This window comes from Hyperoodon ampullatus (genome assembly GCF_949752795.1).
Source record: "Hyperoodon ampullatus genome assembly, chromosome: 2".
In the NCBI taxonomy this organism is placed as follows: domain Eukaryota; kingdom Metazoa; phylum Chordata; class Mammalia; order Artiodactyla; family Ziphiidae; genus Hyperoodon; species Hyperoodon ampullatus.
In genome coordinates this window covers 174,118,123-174,135,670 of record NC_136915.1, presented here as the reverse complement: position 1 = coordinate 174,135,670, position 17,548 = coordinate 174,118,123, and the positions used below count along the sequence as shown (strand labels likewise).

Genomic DNA, 17,548 nt, shown 5'->3' with positions numbered 1-17,548 from the left:
TCCTGCATTGGAAGCGCAGAGTCTTAACCACTGGACCGCCAGGGAGGTCCCAACAGCAGGTTTTTTATTCCAAGGAGAAGGATGTCTACCCATCTGCTTTATGGCAGAAGCTCAGAAGAACTGGTCACAGGAGGCCTTTGCTGCAGCCGTTTTGGCCCTCATTCTTGGGTCTTCCGTGGTGGTCTGAGGGCTCTGTAAGGTTGTGTTAGCTAAACCCTCTCAGCGCCCTTTCAGTCAAGGGGCTAGGACCCCAGACTCCCAGACAACTTCTCTTATTTCCTCCTCCCGGGCTCCCCCCACCTGGCTCGGCCCATCATCTGCTCTGTGCTTTGCAGGAAGGAGGAGACGGTTACTGTCTACCCCGCGGACGTGGTGCTCTTCGAAGGGATCCTGGCCTTCTACTCCCAGGAAGTGCGAGACCTGTTCCAGATGAAGCTTTTTGTGGACACAGATGCGGACACCCGGCTCTCCCGCAGAGGTGCGTTCCAAAAGCCTCTGATGGCTCTGTCGGTGGCCTGTGACAGGCCCCTGCCCTCCCCGAGTCTGGGGCCCATGCCTTCCCCAAGGCAGCCTTGTGGTTGCCTCGTGGCTGCGTGGCCCAGCCCAACTGAGTCAGTCTAGCCCCAGGGATGTCCTGTTGCCCAAACATTTGGTGACATTTGAGAAGGGATTAGTCACTTACTGTTTCAGCTAACGAAAGGCTTGAGAGGTCACAGAGATGACATAAGAAGTTCACGTTTTGGTTTTGCTGGGGAAAAGTTTGGTTAAATGCTCAGTTCCTTATGATTTCCCCACAGGTGTCATAATCAAGATGGGAACTCACTGTAGGACATCTGGGGTGGGGGGACAGGAACACCCTCTGCCTGCAGCTCTGAGCAGCTGGTCCCGCCTGCCCGCTTCTCTCGCCCTTTGCTTTCCGGAAAGTTCTGTGGAGGTTTGGTCACTCTGTCCAGCCAGCTCGGGAGCAAAGTCAGTTGTTCTCTCTGCAGCCCTTCCTTCCACGAGTGCTGAAGACACCAAACTGCTTGCTGGCGGGAGAGCGGAGCCTGTGAATTCAGCTCTGCGGGACCCGAAGCAGAGGGCTTGCTTCCACCAGAGAGCTTGGGAGGCTTTGTGGGGGAAGTGGGTTCTGGACTTGGATGTGGCGGGGTGATGGCCTAGGCAGCCCAGGAAGGCATATACCGCAAACAGAGACACCATGGCTCGTTAGGACTGTCTTGCTGATCTGGACAACAGGTAGGGCTGTCGCCCGTGGGTTGTGTGAGGGGGAATGGAGAGTTGGGGAGAGATGAGAAAGGTTCCTAGCAGAGTTAGAGCTGACCGGACCCCAGCCAAGGCAGCGGGGTGTGGGTGACTGAGGAGAGGGATGAAAGCTGACTTAAGGTTTGAGTCCCCATCATGCGGAAGAGAAGTGACACAGGAAATGCCAGGGTTAGCTCCTAGTCGCAGAGCAAGTCGTTGGCAGAGTCAAATTTCATAAGCTCCAGCCCAGAGCCTTCTGACCTCAGAGTCTGTGAAGTTTCCTCTTTTCCGGTTCATAAAATAGATTTTTAGTTTATCCAGTTCAGTACTCTTGTCACAAGAACTATAAGTGGAAATGGCAGAATCTAGAGAAATGACTCCCTGGGTTTTACCCTCCTAAGAAGTAATAGGAGTCGCACTCTTTTAAGTCAGGGGAGCTGTACTTCCCCTCCCCGGTGGTGTCGGGCAGTGGGCGTAACCTGATGGAAAAAAAGGAGAATTCTAGTCCCAGCAGAGCCCCTTGCTAGCTTTGTGACTTTGGTGCCTCTTGTGACCTCCCAGGCACGGGTGTTTTTATTTAAATGGGTAATATGAAGGAGACAGGCCTGTTTTTTAGGGTTACACAGGCCAAGTAAGAATTGCATGATCTTTTTTGACAGATAATTGAGGCTTGAGCCTGACAATCGCTTATGCATCTGCCCCAGGGTCTGGTTTATCACCTTCATCCGCAAACCCAGGTCCTACCCAGGCTGATCTGCTCAGTTGTCTATATTAGCTTGCCACATTTGGGAGGCATCACTGGGGGTAAATTTGGAGTCAGATGAACTGGACATTATTTAAATCCTGCTTTCACCATTGAGTAGATGTGTGACCTTGGGCAGATTATGGTTTTTTTTTTTTTACATCTTTACTGGAGTATAATTGCTTTACAATGGTGTGTTAGTTTCTGCTTTATAACAAAGTGAATCAGTTATACATATACATATGTTCCCATATCTCTTCCCCAGATTATGTTTTAATCTCTTTGTACCTTATTTTCCTATTGGTTGATCATGTAAGGATTAGTTAGTACTCCTGGGATAGTTGTGCCGATCAGAGGTAATGCAGGTAAAATGCCTGCATTTGGTGGTGGCATTAGTCGATAAATATCAATGTGGCAGATCAGAAACCTGCTTCACCTGAGATGATGATGTTATGTTTTCCGAGTGTTCTCTCAGGACTTGTCAGAACCTCTGAGTACTCATGTCCTCAGGAGATGGTGACACCTGGGCTGGTAGCATCATTAGTCCAGCAGGTGGTACTAAAGTCCCAGGGGATGGAGTGATGCCTGAGGGTGGAGCGAGTGCAAGAAATTGCATAGGAAATTAGAACCACGTTTTGTGGAGGGGCAACATCCTTGGACTCTGAGTCATTCAAACAAGTAATCCTAGGGTAGATTAAACAGAAACTTCTCCCTCCTTTTCTTGTACTGAGGTCCTTATGTGAAATGGGGGAGAGACCTGAGGTCATGGTGGCCTTCTCTGGGGATTTCTTAGGGTCAGTTCTCTTCACCCCCTGCCTTCCCTGGTGCCCCTGGGGCAGGTCGCTGCCTCCTTTCCGTTCTGCTGTCTTGTCACGTCACCCACTGCTTAGTCACTCTCAGCAAAAGCTGTTTCTACAAATTCAGTCTCTGTCCACCTAGGACAAAAAATATGCCTGGCATGTGCTTTGTGGGTAAGGGAGAGGGAGGGAGGGTTAGTCGGGAGCTGTGGGGCAAAAGAACATTCCTGGAGACTTGAGTAAGTGCTATGATTTCACCTGTCTGTGGGTTACATCCTCCTGGGCACATTCCACGCTTACCCTTATGTGGGAGGGAGGTCTGCATGAAGTCTCATAGCCTTGGAAGGACTTCCTTCCTTCCCAGGGACCCCCTTGTATTTCTAGGGAATTGGTTTCCTCCCAGCAAAGCTTGCCTTTGCCTTCCCTCTCTATGCGAATTTAACCAACCCTTGAATTAGGGACAGGGGAGACGTGAGGCAGGGGCCCTGAGACTGCTGACCCCCAGTCTCTCCCACCATGGCTCTCTGTGCCCAGTTTACACGGAATTAGGGCTGCAGTGAGCCTTGACATAGTAAGTGCGTTCGTTTACTAGAGTAACACATCTCCTCAACGAATTTTTTTTTAATTAATTAATGTATTTATTGTTTATTTTTGGCTGCGTTGGGTCTTTGTTGCTGCGCACGGGCTTTCTCTAGTTGCGGCGAGCGGGGGCTACTCTTTGTTGTGGTGCACGGGTTTCTCATGGCGGTGGCTTCTCTTGTTGTGGAGCACGGGCTCTAGGCACGTGGACTCGGTAGTCGTGGCTCACGGGCTCTAGAGCGCAGGCTCAGTAGTTGTGGCGCAGGGCTTAGTTGCTCCGCGGCATGTGGGATCTTCCCGGACCAGGGCTCGAACCCGTGTCCCCTGCATCGGCAGGCGGATTCTTAACCACTGTACCACCAGGGAAGTCCCCTCAATGAATATTTAAAGTGAATTGACAACCATGGAGGAATTGTGTTTATTCTGGGTCCTTCTACATTTGGTTCTCGGCTTTGGCTGATGTGAAGCAGCAACTAGCTGATCTGGAAGGGCTGAGTGGAGGCCAAGCAGGGAAGGGTAGACCTGTCGTTTCCTGCCCTTTACCCTGCAGGGCCCCTCTGAGGGGGCCGGTCCCAGCCCAGCAAATGTGCCAGGGCCAGAATGATGACGAGGAAGCTGGTTTTAAGTCCCTGGAGTTTCTGGTTTGTGCCAAGACCTTGTTCTGACTTAGTTGTTGGCTTGGCCCCGTTTCCTGATGGAGGAGGAGGGTGTTTCAGTGCAGTGAACTGGCTGGCCCCGAGCTGTCCTTGGCTTAAGGAGGGGGCCCGTCTGTTTAAGGTAATAATTCGATGGAAGGCTCTTGGGAGCGGAGGTGGGCGATGCCTTCTGGTTTTGCGTGTTCCCAGCGTCTGGGCAACTTGCCGACCCACTGCCATCTCCTTTTCCAGTGTGGAAGCTGGAGGATGCCTCCTGCCTGTCTTCCTGTTTCTCCCTCTCCATCCTGTCTTTCCACGTGTCCGCCCCCCACCTCCTGCACTGCAGCACCATCACCCCCCACCCCGCCTTCCCAGCTGCTCTGAGGGACTCGCACCCCCACTGGGTCCAGCCTGCTCACCTGAGTTCACAGTTCCCATCCTCCCGATACGATAGTCTGCTGTCTCAGGGAGCCATCCCCCAGAGCTTCCTCAGGTCCTGTTGTCTTCATAGAAACTTAGGCTTATTGAATACACACCATGTGCCAGCCACGGTGCTGAAGAGTTTTATGGATATCTCCCTGTCTTCCTAAGTGACCGCTTTGTGAGAAAGTTGCTATTATGGGCTCTGCTTTACAGTCAAGGAAAATGAGCTCCAAAGATGTTAAGTAACTTGTCTAAGGCCACAGAGGTAGTAGTTAATGGGGTCAGGATTCAAACTGGGTCAGTTTTGCCCCCATCGCTGTAGCTGATGGGGCAAGAAGTGGCTTTGGGCTTCAGCGGTCGCAGGTGTGACTCACCTGCGTCCACTGCTTTCTCCCTGGTACGTTCCTCTCTCCCGTGACATGACAGGTGATGCTCTCGGGTCTGCAAGACACAGGAGAGCTGCAGGCCTGGGCCGAGGGCAGTGGCAGAGCGATGTGAAAGGGGAGTGTGTGTGTGTGTGTGTGTGTGTGTGTGTGTGTGTTCTGGGGGAAGGACAGAGGTTCCCACAGTGCTGAAGCTGTCAGCAGTTGTGTGAAATGCGCGTCTTGTGAAACAAACCCGGCATCAGGCATTTGCCGGGCTTTTGAGTCAAAGCTGCTTAATAAGTGCGGGTGTGTGTTTGCTTTTTTCCCCCAGCTCTGATACCCTTTTGGTCTGGCTTCCTTTTTTCTTTGGACCTTATCTGGAGACGTGTGAAGAGCTGGAGGCCACATGGGCTGTGTGTTTGGGTGAGCTGGCCCATTGGCCTGAGTGCCCGAGCTCTTGGAGGCCCGTGGGGCTGAGCCACGTGGCACCTGTTGGGGCTCCTACTTGGCCGAGCGTCCCTGGCAGAGCAGCTGGAGCAGGGCCCGTGTCCAAATGCCTGAGAAGACCATTTCCTGGCTGGGCTGGGTGCACAGGCGGCAGGGTTTGTGAGGCAAATCCTGACGATGTAGGGACCAACCAACCGTTTTATTGCCAGGGCTCATGCGGGGGGAAAACTCCTTGTGATTTGAGGAGCTGGTAGAGAAGTCAATGGTGACAGCAGTATATTTATTACCCGGGTTTCTGGAATGGGGTCTTCCTGACAGTTTTCTAGCCACCTGATCGTGCAGACTTCACGCCAGCCTGGACCATAACCACAGGCTCTCCCTGTTACCTGCGCTTCCCCACGTGCATGCGTTCCTGTGTGCATGCCTGCGTGTAAACACAGAATTACTTACAGACGTGGCTTTCCAGAAATTCACTTACACGTATTCCCTATGTGTGTTTAGAGTTTCATCCCACACTGAAACGATTACCTGAGAAATGATTGAGGGGAGCTGAGAGCCCACTGCAAATGACTGTAGAATTTGATACCCTTTTGGGGTGGGAGGGAAAGAGTTAATAGCCAAGATTGAAAACATCTGTAGGGAGGGGCTGTTTTTGATTATGGGACTCAAACTCACTTGCTGAGTTTGGGAGAAGCTCAGGCCCAGGGAGGTTAGTGCACAGTGGCGGAACGAGGATTCTGGACGCTTTTCCGTGTTTTGATGAAAGACTGTATTACAAGCAGTGTTTGTTGCAAGTCCCCGAATAACAGCCCCCCCCAGGAGGAAGAAGGTAGAAGATTGTGTTTGGGTCCATCTGGGCAGCTTCACAGCTCCGGCCCACGGTTTCTTACACCATGGTTTTCTCATCTTTCACTAAGAGGTCTTCCCTTTGCAGACCTCTGTGCTTGAGGTGGGCAGGAGTGGCTGACCACAGCTGGGCCCTCTGCCCACTTCTGCCCCCTGTAGGGGCTCGAGTGTGGGTGGGAGCTGGGCAGGTGGAGGTGGCAAATCGGCAGAGGGCTGCCGTCCTGAACACAGGTAAGTGTAAGGGTACAGGATCAGGGTGGGCAAAGGAGAAGTCTCTGGGCAACCCACACCCTTTTCCAGGAAGCCCCACCACCTCGCTGGGCCCAGTCCACTTCTTATTATGAGTTTGTCCTGCCTTTTTCTGGGGTTCGCAATGAAGTTTTATTTGGGTCAAATGTTGCTTGAAACTAGAAGACTATTGGCTTTTCCTGGAAAACCTTTTGCTTTGGAGAGCATAGCTGGATTTGACTGTAGCAAGACGTGAAAATGCAACTTGTTTTTCCCAAAGCTGCTGCTGACTGGCTCTCAGTCAAGTCTCTTAGGAATCCGGCTTGTGAATCATCCAGAGTCATTGTGAAGCCTGTGTGATCCTGGTCGGCCTCGTGAAAGGTGGACATGTATTGACTCATGCACCGTTTTCTTGATTCTTGTTTTTCCTTCTCTTCTAGTATTAAGGGACATCAGCGAAAGAGGGAGGGACCTTGAGCAGATTTTATCTCAGTACATTACATTCGTCAAGCCTGCCTTTGAGGAATTCTGCTTGCCAGTGAGTTGTGTTCTTGTTTTTCATTGAATTTAGTCTTTAAAATGTAATCAAACAAATAAAGGTCTGTAAGTTGAGCTCCCTGGCTGGGATTTCACTCATTCCCTCCTCTATCCTCAAGTCCCAAGAAAGGGCAGCCTATGCTGCTTTGTTTCCTATCACTGTGTTCTCCAAGACCTCTGTCCTGCCACTCTTTTTCTGGGGTACCCCTTCAGGACCCTGCTGTCTGATTCCAGCAAGCTGTACACTTCTTGCTTGGTAGGCTTATGGTGTGAGACGACCTTTGAGACTCCCTCATGGTGTGAGACCCTTTTATCGAGGGTGCATCAGTATCTAAGGATATACTCAGCCACTTGGGTCTTCAGAAGGTCTGTGATGGTTGGAGTACTGGTGTAGGAGGCCTCAGCTACAAGGTATTCCCTTCTGAATCTCTTCTGCCACTACATCTGAGCCCCATTTCGAGCTTGTCGTTGGTCCCTGTGTGAGTTCCCATTTGGGAGGTTCGCCATATTGGAACAGGCTTCTGTACTTCTGCCCTAGGCTCTGTCAGGCCTCCCCACGGCAGCTGGGAACTCTCTAGTGAGGTGGCTTTCAGAGAAGGAAGGGGGAGGACGGGGGAATTCTCAGCTTTTAGCGAATCAGTCCTCAGCCTAGGAAACACCCCAGCTTCTTCATGAAAGACAGGTGAACGTTGAGGGAAGACCTCAGGGACGTGAGGTTTGGAGTGGTGGGGTTAAGTTCTGAGAGAAAGCGAGAGAGGTTGGCTCTTCGTCTTGTCTTGGGGGATGCCTTCAGGGAGATGAGAGGTGTAGAGTGTGGCTGAGTGGGGGGATTTCTCTGCTTCGCCTAATAATTAACTTCTTTTTCCTCCCGTGGAAAAATATGATCCCAAATCGTCTTTCTTTCTTTCTCTCTTTTTTAATTTTTATTGGAGTATACTTGCCTTACAATGTTGTGTTAGTTTCTGCTGTACAATGAAGTGAATCAGCTATACGTGTACCTATATCCCCTCCCTCTTAGACCTCCCGGCCATCCCACCCATCTAGGTCACCACCTAGAGCACCGAACTGAGCTCCCTGTGCTATGCAGCAGCTTCTCACTAGCTCTCTATTTTACACATGGTAGTGTATATATGTCAGTCCCAATCTCCCAATTCATCCGCTGCGCCCCACCCCTGCCCATCCCCCCCACCCCAGGGGCCCTCTTTGTTTCCTTAAGTCTGTTAGTAGGTTTTGCATCAAAACAGACTTGACATTTGTTTCAGTCGGGAACCAGGCGGACTTTGAGTCAGCCTGAGTAACGCTGATGCCCTGTTCATTCCCCTGGAGAGGATTGGGTCACAGGATTAGGTTTCTGGGAAGAGGGCAGAAGTGGCTGTGGGGCTGTGAAATTCTATCCATCCATCTGAGGACCTCTCCTGCTCTTTTTAACTTAATAATAAGAAGACAAAGTAAACTGATTATTGAACATACATTAGAGTTTACTGCCAACTTTCTGCTGTTTAACTTAGCTGTAATGGAGCTCAGAATTTTACGTAAATATTTTCTGGGTGGTTCTACCTGTTCCTCCTGTCCAGCCACTCAGCTCAGGGAAGAGAGCAGCTCATTCCCGCGTCAACCAGGAACTTGGGCCTGATAAATTGTCTGCCTGGTTCAAGTTGGGCCTCAGTTGCAATTCAACAGTTGTAGCGTGGAAGCTGCCCAGAGTAAAGATGCCCATGTCCTAAGGCATCGTTTATGTGGTCTCACCAGGACACAAGTTATTTGTAAAATGGTCCACGAAATGTCAGTCAACTTTACAAACAAAAAGAGAGCCTGTGGGCTTTTTCTTCTTTCCTTCTTTCTTTTTGTTAAGGCTGCGTCATAACAGAGCCAGGGAAAGTGGTTATCAATGACGATTACTTTTTTTGGGGTTTACCCTCGTGCTAGATAAACTGTGTGTAGAAATCCAAGGTGAATTGCTCCCCTTTAAGTTTGGTTTTCCTAGCGGTGAAGAGGCAATTATATATTTGGTTTCAAAGACCATGTTCTCTGTGCAGATTGTAAGCTGAAACAATGTTACGTGCTAATGAGAACTCAGGGAAAAGCCGATTTATTATAAATTAGATAACGTGGATAAAATGTATTATGTTTAAAGCCACAAGCTCCTGCTCTCTGGGATTGGTAGGAGAAGGCAGGCCCTTTCCCCACATTCCCTTAGAAGAGGGGCTTGGTCCAGCTTCTCTCTTTAATGCATTGTAATGCATTTAATGCATTGTAAATATCTTTCTCCACAGACAAAGAAATATGCTGATGTGATCATTCCTAGAGGTGCAGATAATCTAGGTGAGTCCTCATGGGGTGCCATCCCGTGGGGCATAACTTCTTCCCTTTGTCAGTTATACTTTGGGGTAGGATGTGGTAACCAAACAAGGCTCTATAGATGTGGTTGAGCCACTGGCTGCTGCTGTGAGCCAGAAGGGTATTTATACCTATGCGTCTGGCCTCGGGGACAGGCCCCTGTGAATATGCACGTATATAAATGGGGACAGACGTGAACTTGTGCTTCTCTGGCAACAATCAGAGGGCAATAGATTACCTTCTACTGTCATTCCCAGTGATGATACCTGGCTGCCTTGTATCTGAGGCCATTTTTTAGCAAAAGCAGATTTCCTTCTTAATCTAATTTAGAATGACCTGCCACTAAGGTAGCCTTTCCTAAAGGGAAAGGGATTTCTACCACTAGTGCATTTATGCGTTAGCTTTGACTTGTCTAAAAAGTAGGACTATCCCTGGACTTAGGCATAATGGGGCAGAGTTGAATTGTGAGAATACCCTGTCTTCTCATTCTCTTTATCATTTATTTCAATTTTCCTCTGTTTAAAAAGTAAATTTTTTGCCGAGCCTTTTGGGAGTTAGTCACAGCAGTGAAAATTTCACTGTATATGTCTTTTTTTTTTTTTTTTTTTTTTTTTTTTGTGGTACACGGGCCTCTCACTGTTGTGGCCTCTCCCGCTGCGGAGCACAGGCTCCGGACGCACAGGCTCAGCGGCCATGGCTCACGGGCCCATCCGCTCCGCAGCATGTGGGATCCTCCCGGACTGGGGCACGAACCCGTGTCCCCTGCATCGGCAGGCGGACTCTCAACCACTGTGCCACCAGGGAAGCCCTCCGTGTATATTTCTTAAGGACAAGGCCATCTTCATTTACATAGCCACAGTGCACTCATCACATCCAGGACAATTAATACTGACTTAATCTCCTTTAACTTTCCTCAGCCTTTCTTTGTTTTTTTATGACACTAACATATTTTAGGAGTACAGGCCCATTGTTTTGTAGAATGGCACTCAGCTTGGGTTTGCCTTTGTGTCCTCATGATTAGCTTCAGCTTATATAGTCTGGAGAATACCCTGGGGGAGGGGTGTTCCTGGGGCATCACCTCAGAGAGCACTTGATTTTTATCCCATTTTTGGTGATGTTAACATTGATCATTTGCTTGAAGCATATGATTTATTTCCAAGGCTAAGGAAAGAGAGTCCCATTTGACCTTTGGAGGAGACGGGGGCCTTCTGTGGGGTCCCTGTCCTTGGGATGGGGAGCTGCATGGGATGGGGACCCAGTGGAAGGGTCTCACAGCTAATTGATGGTGTCAGAGCGAAGGCCAGACCTCATGTCTACAGAATGTGGGTCGATTGCTTTCATCCAGTCCGTGCCTCTGATCGCGGCTTACGTTGTCCTAGTCCGAGAACGCCCCTGCGGGGGTCATATCATCCCTGATGGAGGCTTGGGGAGGTGGCGTGACCTGCTCACAAGCGGCAGAGCCAGTTTTTAGCTGGAACAGTTTTTAGCCTTTGGTTCCTGAGTGCCGTCCACCCAAACAGACACACAGCCCCACAGACGTGCTCCCACCCTCCCCGTGTCCCTAACACTCTGTTGGTCTCTGCCCCACAGTGGCCATCAACCTCATCGTGCAGCACATCCAGGACATCCTGAACGGAGGGCTCTCCAAACGGCAGACCAACGGCTATCTCAATGGCTACACCCCGTCACGCAAGAGGCAGGCCTCGGAGTCCAGCAGCCGGCCGCACTGACCCCCGCCTCCTCAGACCCTGGCCCCGTTCCTCAAGGGACAGGAGGAGGGGACAGGAGGCGCTGTGCATCTATACATATGGTTTCCTATGACATTGCTGTATTTAAGAAAACACCATGGAGATGAAATGCCTTTTTTTTTTTTTTTTTTTTTTTTTTGGTACTTCGGAGCAGCGAAATGAAACAGAACTTGACCCTGAGCTTAAATGACAAACTGTGCCAACTACTACTGGTGATGCCTAATTATGACTTCAACGTGTAACCAGTTATAAATACATACATATATATATATATAGAAAAGGATCTATTTTTGTGTAAATGTACAAATACTGTACAGCTGTTTGCCGTAAGTATTCTGCAGGAGGGCCTGTACTTGAGTGTTTCGGGGGCTGGAGCTGGAGTTTCACCAAAGGGAAGTTGCCTGGTGGCTTCCAGGTCGGGCAGGTTCAGGCATCTGGGAGGGAGGCTCACGGCTCGCGGCTCTCGGTGTCTGTGGGACTCGTTGGAAGTGGAGTTTGGAACTTTTGATCGCTTCCCCTGCCAGATGCCACCTTCTTGGTGCTGGAGCTTTAGGATAATGTTGATGAGAGATCCTCTTTTCTTTTCTTTCTTTTTTTCTTTTTTTTGAGTTGAAATGAGGCAAGACCTCAACTCAAAACTCAAACTCAGGGAAGGGGCCCACTGAGGGGAGCGAGTCTTCTGGGTTTTCTTCACGCCCCTGCCCACCTCTGGCTGCTCGGGTAGCTCCACGCTTCCTTCCTTACTCACCCGCTTCTCAGTCTCTCCGAAAGCCAGAGCTGCCTCGCTCTCCTTCCCTGGTGCGGATGTGATGGGGTCGCTTCCTGACTGAGTGGGGAAGGAGGGAGTGGGACTATGCCTGTCGTATCGTCTGAGATGCTGGTGCTTCCCAGAGAAGTCACCCGTGAGATTCCTTGGGCTGTCCCCCAAGCTGTGGAGTGCACAGTGGACCCTTGCAGTCTGGGCTTCGGTTGAGGACCTCTGCTGGCAGCCTGCCCCTCACAGGGTGGCAAGAGAGCTCTGCCGTGTAGGGATCCTGTAGCTTTTGTTCCCCGAGGCGTGGGGATTTGCAGCGAGGTGAGGATAACGGGGGCCGTCACTGGCAGCATCACAGCCACATTGATTGACTTAGTTACCATGCTGCGCGTCACATGGCAGCTGCCGGGCAGGAGGGGCGGGGAAGGGGAGTGGCTTTTTTGTTTGTTTGTTTGTTTGTTTTGCGGTACGCAGGCCTCTCACTGTTGCGGCCTCTCCCGTTGCGGAGCACAGGCTCCGGACGCGCAGGCTCAGCGGCCATGGCTCACGGGCCCAGCCGCTCCACGGTGTGTGGGATCCTCCCGGACCGGGGCATGAACCCGTGTCCCCTGCATTGGCAGGTGGACTCTCAACCACTGCGCCACCAGGGAAGCCCAGGAGTGCAGTTTTTAAGTCACAAGTTGGAGCCTTAGGCTGAAAACATTTGGGGTGGAGAATTCCAGCTTTTCCGAGGGCTCCCTCTTGGTGAAAACTTCCTTCTTTGCAAGAAGTACGGATTCCTGAAGATTCCTGGTGGGGAGGGGTGGAGGAAGCAGGGGACCAAGCGAGAAGGAGGAGGTGTGATTATAGAGGCCTAAAGCGTCACCTTTTAACTGCAGAAGAGCCAGAACTTTTCACCTCAGTGTGTACCATCTCAGTGCTCGGTAGGCTATGCCCTCAGTTATTCCCTTGTGACTGCCGCAGCCCGAAACATTTTGGGGAACGCTTCTCCTTCCATTGCTTTCATAGCCCCTCGAGCCATTCAGATAAACTGATGCCGTTAACTCTAGTCACATGGACGCAAACAGCACCATGCATTTTGCTTCCCCTTTTCTGGACTCCATTTAAAAAGTCAAACCTAATCCCCAACAGGGCTTTGCCACCCCTGAGACCTTCAGGAGACTGTGCTGCAGGCTCTGAGGGAGCCCCCCAAGGGCAGCAGCTGCCTGGTTGGAGAAAGGGAAGGTCCCGAGGTGCCTGCTCTGCAGGCCGGTACCTGGCGGGACGGCCAAGTTCTGGAGTGCGTGTTTCCGAGTCAGTATTAATTATCTTTCCAGTCATGCCTTGTGCGGTTCTGAGATGAAGGGTAGGTGGCAGGATCCTGAGGACCCAAGGGTCTCCTGCCTTGCTGGGTGGGGCCTGTCTGTGCTCAGGGGAAGCCCGTCCCTGCCTGGGAGAGCCTCGGCCCTTTGGTGGTAGCATGGTCAACTTTACTTGAAGCTTCCAGGTGCCAAACCATTCAGTGCCTTGGCTGTCTATCCCACTGCCTTGGAAGATGGATTCTTCTCATCTGTGAGCCTTGACTTACTTAGCCGCTTCCTCATCTACTCATGGTGTTGGGACCAAGCCTCCAGTGTCTCCGAGTAGCCCTGTCCTCGCTGGAAGCAGCTCTAGGACTGCCCTGCCTCTGGGTAAAACCATCACCAATTCTTGGTGTCTCGGTTGGGGGCTCACTGGGCCGTGCTGACGACTCCTCTGGTTCTGTGACATAGTACGTCTGGGGCCAGGAGGGGACAGGGAGCTCTGCCTTTGTGTGGTGACCCCAGCGTTTAGCCAACTGAGTATCTGAATTTGAGCTTTCTATGTGGCAAATCCCGGACTTGGTATTTTAAGAGTCACTGGATCTCTGATTCCATTGGAGAGTCATTAGGCCAGAAATCATGACATGAGTCATCTGGGTACTCTTTGCTGTCCAGGGAGGCGACATGGATGAGCAGAGTGGGGCAATGTTGGTTGTGTGTACATGGGAGTCTCTTGTCTTCAGGGATACCCGGTGGTGCTTGCTTCTCCCAGCTGCGCAGGTGTTGTCCGAGGACCATGTGTTTAGGGAACAGGCATTGTGTCGTGGGAAGGCCTGGTCCCATGCTCCTTCACCCCAGTGGAGCTTCTGCTGCCCTGGGTTTCTTGTTCTTGGGCAGCCTGAGACCAATAGGGGCAGAGAGATGGCAGTGTGTATACGGAAGATGCAGTGTTGTGACCTCAGGTGTCCTTTGATTTGGAATGGATAGGGTAGGCCCTCAAAGAGGCAGCGGTCTCTGAAGAACAGGCTGGGGAGGGTGGCAGGGAAAGGTCTCCGGTTCACCCTTCAGAATCTGTTGTCTCTGCAGCAACCACACTGTGGTCTTGGCTGCTGGGCAGTCAAGGACACTGGCTTCTTGCCTCTCCTGGGATGGCTTGGACACTTGTCTCTGTGTCCAGGGTGGGTTGCCAGTCTCGTGAAGCCACTAGGTCAGGCTAAGGCTTGTGTGCGGGAGGGACTGGAGCCCAGCACGTTTGTGTATCACCTCCTTTGCTGTCCTTGTGAGGCTTCCTGATTTGACATCCTTGACTTGCACTAGGGCCCAAGGCTATTGGAAGGAAGTAGTAGCCTCTTGCAGGGAAGTGTTTTCCTCTGCCCTGGAGTCTCCCACCTGTCTGTCCACAACCGTGTGGGTGAGGCAGGCTAGGGAGGTTCTGGGTCCCAGGGCTGGGCTTCTGAGAAGGGCTGACTGGACCTCTCTGCCACTCCTCTCCTTCACCCTGGCCTCAGGGTGGAGTGAGGGAAGTCTCGGTAGCCGAGCAAACGAGAAGGAGAGCGGGCTGAGGAAACCGTCGGGGTGAGCCTGGAGCCGAGTCCCCTTTGATCTTGGTCTCTGGGCCTTCTTCGGCCCTCCCGGGGCAGGGGGCTGGTTACAGGTCAGCATCCGGCCACCCTTAGAGGCAGTGAGTGCCTAGCCAGTCCTGCCTTAGGAACAGAGTGAGCAGGTAAATAAAGACGTAGGCTTTTTTTTTGTCTTTTAGATGCTTGCGCTTCCCCCTTTTCTTTCTACTGCCCTGCCTTTATTGTTAGCAGTTACATAAATGACCACATACTCTGTACTTTGCTGTAAATAAAGACTGAACAGAAAAGAACCCACTCTTGCCTTCTTTGTGGTGCTTGGGCAGGAGGAACAGTGGCTGAGGCCAGCGAGCTGATGGGAAAGTAGCGCCTCCAGGCCTTCGCTGTGTGGATGCGAGCACCAGCCTGCTGTCACTATGCCTCCCCTCCTGGGCTGCACCCAGGCCACCCTGTGTGCACTTGTGCGTTTCTGCTCTGCTTCTGAAGCCAGGTCCAGGTCCCTGGGAAGCTTCTCTTCACTGGCTCTGGCTGGCTCTGCTACCTCTGAGGTCATCCGGTTTGTGCAGTCTCCTCCCTCCCTGCCCTCCCTTCCCCATCCCTTCCTCAACTTTCACAATAAAAGCCAGAACAAAACCTTCTAAATAAAGAAAACTTTATTGGGGTTGGATGGAGGAAAGTGGACATTAGGACAATGTGAACAACTTCAAGTTGAATACACATACATATATGTGTGTGTGATTACCCTGGATGACTGTATCTATTTAGTTTATAGTCATACATCAATCAAATGCAGATAATCATCTATCTCTTGTTACTGAAAGATCTAGGTCACCCACCACCCAGGATTTTAAAATAATTAAAGTAATTGGCTTTTGTGCTCTTTGTAGCACCCCAGCTCTTCCCCCCGCGCCCCCCTTTTCTCAGCTTCCCTTTCATCCCTTCACCTGCTGCCTCCCAGGCACCAAATGACCCTCATTGATGTGTGGAGTTGCCCTGCTATTTCCAGCCACTTGTTCCAAGGACAGAGGCAAACCCTTCAAGGAATTCAGATCCAAAAGAACTTGGATTTAAGAGGAATCCATCCTCAGGAGGCCGCTGTGTTTTTACATAACACTTAGGTGTGTATTATCAAGCTCGATTATTACCTGCAGGCAGATGAAGACGTGAGTCGTGGTTGTGCAAGCCGCTTCAGCTGTGATCCAGTTTGCTCTGTGCATTGCTCTCACATTTCCCCTATCTGTGGACCACGTCTGGAGTCCAAGCTTTGCTTGGCACTCTGCTCATTTCTCAGAATTCAGTTCTGCTTCCTTGTTGTAATTTGAGGCACAGTTGTGCAGGCCAGTGAAGCCCTTGAGCGATTTGCTTTGCCTCCCACCCGCCTGTCACAGCATCCTTTGAGCCACTTTCTGCTCTGCATCCTGGACTCACCCTTTTGATGAGTGAGTGCTGAGTTAATCAAACCACATCGGCTCAGACTGAAAGAAACCTGTTAGGACCTGCATAAAGGTTTTAAAGACGAGGTGGAGAAGGAGACCTAGGATGTGGGAAAGCTTTGAGAGGATGGGACCATAGGGATTGATTTCTGTCATCATCTGGTGCTGGGGGATGTTTAGATTTCTATTTTAAAGCAGAGTTTAAACACATTTGCTAAAACCCAGAATGAAGTTAACCTTCCTGCTAAATCTTGGGCTATACCTGCATATATGCTTATGTATCTTTTCAATTACACCATGAACTAAAATAACAAACTAGCCAACTGAATCAATTTGAAGCTAGGACTAAAGATTTATCTAGACATATCTCCTCAGATGAACGGATGGAGCTTAGGGGTGGGAGAACATGAAACTGTGCCTTACGCAAACTCATTTTTCGCACATCCAAGCCATGCTTGGCATCCCCTTTTACAATGAGGATTTGCTGGGACTAGGTCAGTGGTGCCCGTGATGCAGGGGATGAAAATGGCCTGGGGTTCACCACGGTGTTAAGTGCTGACTGCCCTGGGCCAGGGAAAGCCAACCTGGCCTCTGCCTTACAGGCTCATGTGCTTCATGGGGTTTTATCTGACAAGCCCAGGATGCTCTCACTAAGGGAATTAGTTGAGGATATTTCCAGATTCCTCCTTATCAGTGAGCGCCATGTACACCATGTACTTTCTTTTCAGTTCTTGAAATTTCTCAACTTTCATGATAACACTCACATCAGACTTTTCCAGCCTTCAAGCAGTCCTGCAAAGTATGTTAGGAACGTGGTCTGCTCCAGTTCTACCGAGGAAGCTAGGAAGTAGGACATGCTGTAGGAGGAGGCTGCCTGGTGCGTGTCTGCCATCTAGTGGTGGAACTCAGTTCTCAACGGGGGTTGGGGGTTACCTTGGGTTGCTGGACTAATACTATTTGCTTGGCTATCATGGTTTCTAAGAGAATGGTCAGAGGGCCTAGAAGTCATAACTACTGATGTGATTTCTTTTTTTTTTTTTTTTTTTTTTTGTCCTGGAAGATCTTTATTAAAGCCTTCACTAGGGCAGCTCCTACTTCTTAGTTTCTCTGTTGCTGCAGTCTACTCTAGTGGTTCCCCAAGCTGGCCATCATCATCACCGGGGCTTGATAAAGACACTACTGTGATCCATTCCTGAGAATCCTGACTCTGTAGGTCTAGGGAGAGGATCTTTTATAACAAATGACAGGTGAGTCAGATGAATAGGCAGAGTTGAAAACATCGCATAGACCGTTTAAATCTGTGATGTTTAAAGCCCTTCGCTGCCTGCATGGGGACTGGAAAGGGGGATTAAAGGCTGCTCAGAAGCTCATTCAAGTCCAGCGCTGCCTCTTAGGTTGTAAGACACCCTCCACCCCCACCCCCACCCCCACCCCAAAACCCGGCACCAGGAGACACTAAACTACGGCTGCATGTCTGCCCTGGGAAAGTTCCTAGGATGTCCCGGGAGCAAGGCAAGCTTTTAGAAGTCATCTAGTCCAGTGCCTTCAAGCATGCTTTTAGTCACGGAGCCCTTCATG

At 50.7% G+C, this 17,548-nt stretch overlaps 1 protein-coding gene across 1 annotated transcript in view; it reads left to right on the top strand.

Annotated features, from left to right (window-relative positions):
* Positions 1-10,908, top strand: part of UCK2 (uridine-cytidine kinase 2) — a gene marked incomplete at both ends in the record, with an annotated part of 70,577 nt that extends 59,669 nt beyond the window's left edge. Inside the window, 4 exons of the mRNA XM_079697439.1 lie at positions 336-478; positions 6,745-6,842; positions 9,115-9,163; positions 10,769-10,908. Coding sequence (XP_079553565.1) covers positions 336-478; positions 6,745-6,842; positions 9,115-9,163; positions 10,769-10,908 — 430 coding nt within the window. The remainder of the gene's footprint in view (positions 1-335; positions 479-6,744; positions 6,843-9,114; positions 9,164-10,768) is intronic.
* Positions 10,909-17,548: the final 6,640 nt, after the last annotated feature.